Source organism: Populus euphratica, unplaced genomic scaffold (assembly GCF_000495115.2).
Source record: "Populus euphratica unplaced genomic scaffold, PopEup_1.0 scaffold10.1, whole genome shotgun sequence".
NCBI lineage: Eukaryota > Viridiplantae > Streptophyta > Magnoliopsida > Malpighiales > Salicaceae > Populus > Populus euphratica.
The window spans coordinates 1,329,347-1,337,267 of record NW_011499856.1 but is presented as its reverse complement, the minus strand read 5'-3'; the positions used below and the strand labels follow the sequence as shown (position 1 = coordinate 1,337,267).

At 26.4% G+C, this 7,921-nt stretch overlaps 1 protein-coding gene across 2 annotated transcripts in view; it reads right to left on the bottom strand.

Moving 5' to 3' along the window:
• Positions 1 to 375, bottom strand: part of LOC105123330 (cinnamoyl-CoA reductase 2-like) — a 2,013-nt gene extending 1,638 nt beyond the window's left edge. Inside the window, exon 1 of one of the 2 annotated variants that reach the window (XM_011022878.1) lies at positions 51 to 375. In XM_011022878.1, coding sequence (XP_011021180.1) covers positions 51 to 273 — 223 coding nt within the window. In that variant the 5' untranslated portion in view covers positions 274 to 375. The remainder of the gene's footprint in view (positions 1 to 50) is intronic. The other variant, XM_011022879.1, reaches the window with a different exon arrangement.
• Between the last annotated feature and the right edge of the window lie 7,546 nt (positions 376 to 7,921).

The following is a 7,921-nucleotide window of genomic DNA, read 5'->3' as shown; positions in this document are numbered from 1 at the left end:
AGTTATCGCCCCCCCCTCCCCCCCAAGAAACTGTACATATACTTACGCACCTTGGTTTTGGATAGTGACTCGAACAAGGTAGCCACGAGATAGGAGCTCCTTGACTATATGAGAACCCAAGAACGAGTTCCCATCAGTCACACAGACCAGCTTATTCTCTCTTGCATTCAAGCAAGAACTGAATTTCCCCCCAACATAGGGCTTCCCCTCGTCCCAGCAGAAAGCTGGCACAGATGAAGGTCTTGAGTGAAGCAGCACTTCGTCTTCCATCATTCTCCCTCTGTTTCTGTCTAGATCTCTCTAATGTGCATGGCATTTAAAGGAAGAGGACTGGCAGCTGGCTATAAAAATGCACGGAAGCGGTAGATAGGAACATTAGATGTATGGAACACAAGACCCCACGAGGGTGGTAAGTAGAGTCTTTGGCTCGAAATGAAGACCGATATTTCCGTTATGTCAGAAACCCAGATGCTGTCAGGTCAAGATCCAATGTCGTTCGTGAATTATTATTATTATTATTATTATTATTAATTCTCGTAGAAAATCATCTAGAATCTGTATAATTATGAAGAGTTGAAGAGGGCTTTGGTGTTCACTTAGCGACCACACACCGGAGGAACGAGTTAGTTAGCAAATTGATCGACTGCCATAGCTTTAAATAACCATAAACATGACTTCGATTAAATTAAATCTATTGTTTTATAATTGAAATTAGCTAATATAAGCACGTAACTGATAAGAATTCTTATTAAATCCGGTCCAGCCTATTTTTATTCTAGATCGAATTAAAAAAAATTAACTTGTAGTTCTACGAATGAGAACTTGTCAACTTTCATTTATTTTATTGAAAAAATATACTAATCTTGATTTTAAAAAAATAATTTAAATTAATATACTCGATTTATGACCTTGTACGGGGAGAATATTATTAAAAAACTATGCTTGTCAAGATAAAAAGTTGACCACGGAAGGCCTATCCCTAGCAAGAGGAACGGAAATTAACTCCTCCTCCAAACAATTTATTACATAGATCCAGCCCTATCACACTCTTTGTTTATTGCACCTGTCTCGTCGGATTTGCTAACTGATTAGTTTTAATTAATATTTGGTAGCGTAATAAAGTGTTTTTGAAGAATTTTTTATTTAAAATATATTAAAATAAAAATAAAAAAATTAATTTTGATCTTATAACTAAACTGACCCTTAAAGTACGTTGTATTTTTTTTTAAATTAGAAAATATTAAAAAAATTGCAAAGTGGTATAGTTGAAAAAAAATGTAAAGTAGTAAACTGAAAATAATTAAAAAAATAAATAAATTTTTATTAATTGTTCTATTTGGAGGAGCACAATCTACAGAAATTTTATTGGTTATACTCTTGATAGAGCAACCTTGTTATGCTACTCGTAAATGCCGGATTAAGTGGTTGCGTGTTGCCAGTTTTTGTCGGTTCATAGCCTTCTTCCACCGCAATGTCATCGCCCCCTCCTCCACCCACCGTCACCATTCCCATCACCTCCACCGTCAGCAATTTCAAATTAGCACTTTTTATCATTTTTAATATTGTGGAATTTATTGTGTTTTAAAGATTTGTTAGGTTTCATTTTGTTGTTATGTTAGGTTTAGTTATATTTAGATCAATCTAATCAAGTATAAATTGCATCAAATATGTATAAATGATAATTGATGAATATAGGTATTTGGTTATTATATTGGGGTTTATTTTGTTATGATAGGGTTTAATTAAATTGAGATAAATCAGGCATCTATTATATTAATTAGGTATAAATTGCATTAATTGAGTGCATAAATTATATACAAATTAGATGAATTAGAGTTTATGTAATTGATGAGAAATGTTGAATTTTCTGGAGAATTGGGGTTAATTGATGATTTTTTTAAAAAAAAAATGCAAGGTAATATAAATGAAAAAAAAAAAAACAAAGTGGCACAGTAGAAATTAAAAAAAAAGAGTATATTATACTTTTATTAATTAAAAAAATCATCAATTAACCCCAATTCTCCAGAAAATTCAACATTAAATATGTATAAATGATAATTGATGAATATAGGTATTTGGTTATTATATTGGGGTTTATTTTGTTATGATAGGGTTTAATTAAATTGAGATAAATCAGGCATCTATTATATTAATTAGGTATAAATTGCATTAATTGAGTGCATAAATTATATACAAATTAGATGAATTAGAGTTTATGTAATTGATGAGAAATGTTGAATTTTCCGGAGAATTGGGGTTAATTGATGATTTTTTTTAAAAAAATGCAAGGTAATATAAATGAAAAAAAAAAAAAAAGGTGGCACAGTAGAATTTTTTTTTTTAAAAAAGAGAGTATATTATACTTTTATTAATTGGGCAAAGAGTAACACAATCAAGAGAAACTTTATTGGTTTATTAGATTTTTTAAAAAAAAAATATTTTTGAAAAAATTAATTTTTCATTTTTAATTTAAATTAATTTTGTTAGGTTTTTAAATTTTTTTAAGATGATGATATTAAAAATAAAAAATATTAATTTAAATAAAAAATATTTCAAAAAATAACAACCACACCACTTTAAAATAATTGGGCCACGTGGAAATGCAAAGTCAACTGTTACACTACTCCCAATAGTATAACAATTAAAATTGATAGGTTGTGTGAATAGGAGGAGAACCACTAACCACTCTAAAATTTCAGTGACGTTATTTTCTCTCCCTCTCCTTCTCCCTCACTAGACTAGAAGTTTTCCCTCTCCTCGACGCAAGCTCCCCTGGCCGCCTTCCACCACAAAAACGACACCCTCTTCTCCGTAGCCGACAATCACAATCACTATTACTATCACCTTTCCTTTAATAATTTAGTGAGCTCTCTGTCTCATTCTTAATTTTGTAAAATTTGTTAAGTTTTATTTTATTTTTATTTTTTTTATTTACATGGGTGTCTGGACTAACTTGCGCGTACCACAACTAATTTCACAACTCATTAAACATCCTACAAACCCAATAAAATTTATTATGTTTTATTAATTTGTTAGGTTGGGATTTTAATTGAATTTAGACCTTTTAGATATAAACTAGATTTGTTTATGCCTTCAAGGCATGCCATTTTTTTCAATATAAAAACATATTTAAACTGTAATGATCTAAATGAATTAGAGTTAACTTGATTATTAATTATATGAGATAATTTAAAAAAAAAACTCAAGATTTAATAATTTAATACTAAATAAAAAAAATAAAAAAATAAAGTTAAGTCAGATTAATTTTTAAAATTTATAATTTTAGCTGAATAAAAAATCAAGTGATTAATTAGAGAAAATCATGTCAACATCCATTCTTTTTTTTATCATTTTTTTATCAAAATAATATCATTTTTATTTCTTGCATGATAAAAAAAATCTGATTGATTTTGATAATTCGGATCATTTAACCCAACACATGACTCAAGATATGATGGGAGGTGACTCCGAAATCAAGTTTTAAAAACATGGTAAAAATAATAAACACCAAAGATGATATGAAAATTCAATAAAATTAAACAATAGGGATGGAATTTTCAAAAAAAGAATTAAAATTAAATAATCAGGAATGAAATTAAAAAAAAGTCTAATTAGAAAAAGGACTAAAAACAAAATAAATAGAAATCAAAAGAATGGAGATCAAATCTGATAAAAAATTATAAAAATTCAAATGTCAAGAGATGAAATTGAAAAATAACTAAATCAAATTCAATACAATTAAAAAATTGAGGACCATTTTGTAATTTTACAAGGTTAGCACATCTTTTAAGGTAAAAGAAACAACAAAAAAAGAGGAGGAAAAACAATCACCAAAGCTTCGTTGTGTCCTTACAACTAATACGCGCCAACCCGTTATGTAAAGGGTGGTGCGCCGCTTCAAATGTTGTCTTTAAAGGCAACCAATGATCACTAAGAGGAGCCGAACACATCCCTCGAAGGGTACGGACGCTTCCCACATACTAATGTATGCGCACCACTTATACATGTACTATTTACTTTTTTTTATTTATAGAATTACCGTAACAATTTTGGTCTTATGTGATAATTGCAAAAAAATCAAGGTTCAGAAATAAAAAATACCTCTTTACCTTAAGGGAAAAAAATTTGACTGCAAGAGCTATGGGGTAATTGAAAATATAAAATTTCAAAAAGCCCCTCGAATATTAGTTGTTTTGTTTTCAAGGACATTGAAGTAATTATACTTAGCAATAAAAATACAAAAATATAAAATTATCCTTAAGCAACTATTTTATATTTTTAAGGGAGGCATTAATCATATTTTTGTGAATTGTATTATGCATAATCCAAGCAAAACACTGATGCTTATTAATTTCATTTATTATTATGTCATTTAGGTATAAATTGAATCGAGTTCATGAATCATTTCAATTATTTCTAAATGATAACTGATGAATTAGGTATTTGGTGATTATATTTAGGTTTATTTTGTTATGCTAGGATTTAGTTAAATTTAGATCAATAAGATATAAATTACATCAATTATATATAAATTATATGAATTAGGGTTTGTGAGAGTAGTAAGAATTGTTGAATTTTGAAAGAATTGGGGTTAATTGATTAATTATTTCAAATTGATATATTTTAGTGAGAATTGGTTAGGATTGCTAATTTTTAGGAGAATTGTGATATTTTTTTTAATTGATGATTTGTTTTTGAAATTTTATAATATTTTGATATTAGTGCATATGTGAATTATATAAAAGTTTTGCAATTGATAAATTTTGCTGGGAATTTGTGACAATTGACGAGTCTTGTCAAATTTTGAAAATTCTTTGATACTGGGTTTACGTGAATTATATAAATTTTTTTAATAATTTATAAATCTTGGTGAGAATGTGTGATAATTGATAAATTTTAGGAGAATTTATAAGGATTGTTAAATTTTTTCATATCATGTAAAATCTTTTGGAATTAGAGAGAATTGATTGATGTTTGAGATTATTATTGGGTCAAATAATTATAAATTAGATAAATTAATTATTGTTTAAGATTGTTATATGATATTATTAGATTTTTTTTTTGTTTTACATGATTTATGTCTTGATGACATTATATTTTTATTATAGTTATATTGTTATGTTATTAATATAGTATTAATATTTTTAATATCAGTAAATTAAAATAATTTAAAAATATATTAATTTAAAATTTATAAAAAACTATTTTTTTTTTGTTAAAAACACTTTTCAAACTAAAACAATTTCACTAGATAAACTAAAATAAGTATGATTTGCATAGAGGTCTTGAAAAGCTTTCTAGGGTTTGCGATGCGGCTGATATTTGACTTTTGGATTTGCCAATTTGATATCCATTTCAAATGCAATTATTGATACCCTGCAGCTTTAATTTTTAAGTCGATGTAGCTTTAAAATTTTAGTACATTTTGAATTTTTTATTTTGTAAATTAATTTATTTTGATATATTATATTAAAAATATTTTTTTTTAAAATTGAAAATTATTTTAATATATTTACAAATATTTAAAAAAAAATCTGTACTATACTTTCAAATAAACACTAAATTAACACTATTAATTTTAAAATATAATCGTAATTTGTAATAATTTGTCTTATCCATCCAAGAATAGGATAAATCTCATTAAATTTTATCTCTTTTTCACTGGATGATAAAAAATATTTTTTTGTAAATAAATCTTATTGATTTAAAATTAATTATATATTTTAGGGTATAGTTTATTCACTATTTTAAAATAAAATATTCGAATCTAACCTATTCCCACTATTTTAAATCAATAAAAGTTTACTTCAGTAACATATTTATATTTATTGTTTTATATCCATTCATTTTATACCAAAACAGTTGCTAAAAACAATTTAAAATCTGATAAGATTAGATAGAGTTTCAATCACCTTTTATATCCATACCATATATGAAGACATTTACTTGATTTTTGCTTATAAAACAGCCTTATTTTTGTGTATAGGTATGTTTTAATTTCTATGGTGGAAGTATTTATGTGAGGATGTGGGTTTTAATTTGAAATGACTCATGCTAAATGATTTAAAAAAAGAATGGTATGAATATTTTCATGTGATAAAAGAGTTTTTGATTATTTGTTTCTCTGTATTTGTTTGCTTTTCTCATTGATTTTTTAATAACAAAAATAAATAATTTTTTTTCTAGTATTAAACTTTGGAAAAAAATTTCTTATTACCAACAAAACTAAAAAAAGAAAGGAATTTTACTATGTTTTTTTTACAAAACATTATTAATTAGAATGATATATTTATTTTTAATATTAGATTTGTTAGGGATTGGGATTCTAATTTTTTTAATTTATTTTTTATAAAGTTAAGTCAATCTCATAACATAAACCACATATTTGATAAGTTCACTTGGATTTTTTTTTTATTCAGTATTGAGAATCATGTTTCGTGATTTGTTTTAGTTTACTTTTTATGAGTTATCCCCATCTCATGAATCGGGTCACGAGTTTGTGTGTGTTAACCTGAGTTGACTTAATTTATTTTTTATATTCTTTTTCTACTTGAATTTTTTTTTCAATTTCATCTTTCAAAATTAGATTGATTGAGAACTTAGCTTCATAATTTATTTTAATTTATTTTCTATTAGATTATTTTGGTCTCATGACTTGATTTACAAGTTTAATAGGTTAATTTGGATTAAGTTAAGTTATTTTTTGTCCTTTTTTGAACTTTTTGTTTAAATTTCATCTTTCAATATTGAGTTTATTAAAAATTAAACTTCATAATTATTTTGTATTTATTTTATATAGGGTAATCATGGTCCCTTAACTAGGCATGCAAATTAAGAGGTTAACTCAAGTGGACCCAATTCTATTTAATATATCATCATTTTAATATTTATAAAAACAAATCTCATCTTAAATATTTATTTTGAATCAAACAACCTCTTCATTCATCTAGGTTGTTTTTGAACCCGTTAAGTTGATCAGGTCACGTTGAGTTAATCTTCACATAGTCTTAAAAAAAAAATCTTTACTAGAAAAAAATTAACAATGTCTAAATATTTTTTTTTATTACATTAAAAAATTTTAAATCTATAGTGTAACCCATGCCAACAATCTAGTTAGACACTAATCCATTATCTAGAAACAAAATCACCTATGAGAAGATAATTTTTTTTAAAGAAAAAATATGTAGCATATTCTTTTATTTTATATCCAGTTATTATTTATTTTTATTTTATTTTATTTATTTCTTCATTTATTTTGGTGAGAATGCATGCTAGGATTTTTTTTAGTTTCAGGACATATTTTCTTTGTATTATAATGTTAGGTGATTTGAACTGTATCAGCATAATTCTAAAAAATCCATTGAGAAAAATGATCTAATTTACTAACAGACATAATTTGAGATATAATTAAGAAAATATGCTTAAAAGTTTAATTTACTATTCATCAGTCCCTGAAGCCCAAAGCCTGTGCTTTAAAAGTGAAGATCAGATATTATAGGTTTTTATTTTCTGCCAAGCAATTAAAAAAACCTAATAATTACACCTTCATAAATTTAAAATATAAAAGCAAACAATTAGATACGTCCTTGTCTATTTAAAACATAAAAGCAAAGAATTCCTTAAGGTTATATATTTGCTCTTTAATAGAACCTTCTTCTTATCCAAGAATCTCTCGTTATCAGGAGGGATTTCTGGGTGAGGACTCCCGTGTCCATTTTTACATTCCTAAATCTTCGTCCCGTGTGCAACACCTAGTTATGATACTTTGCAAAATTCTAGGTGTGGTAGGAAAAGCTTTCACAAGTACGTTTCCAGAGCAATCTGTGTTAGGAACTTGGGAGGTCTTAAACCGTGGATGAAAGGAGGTTACTGGCAATAAACAAAAAGCAGAGGAACACAAGGAAAAGAGCAAGACTCAGCA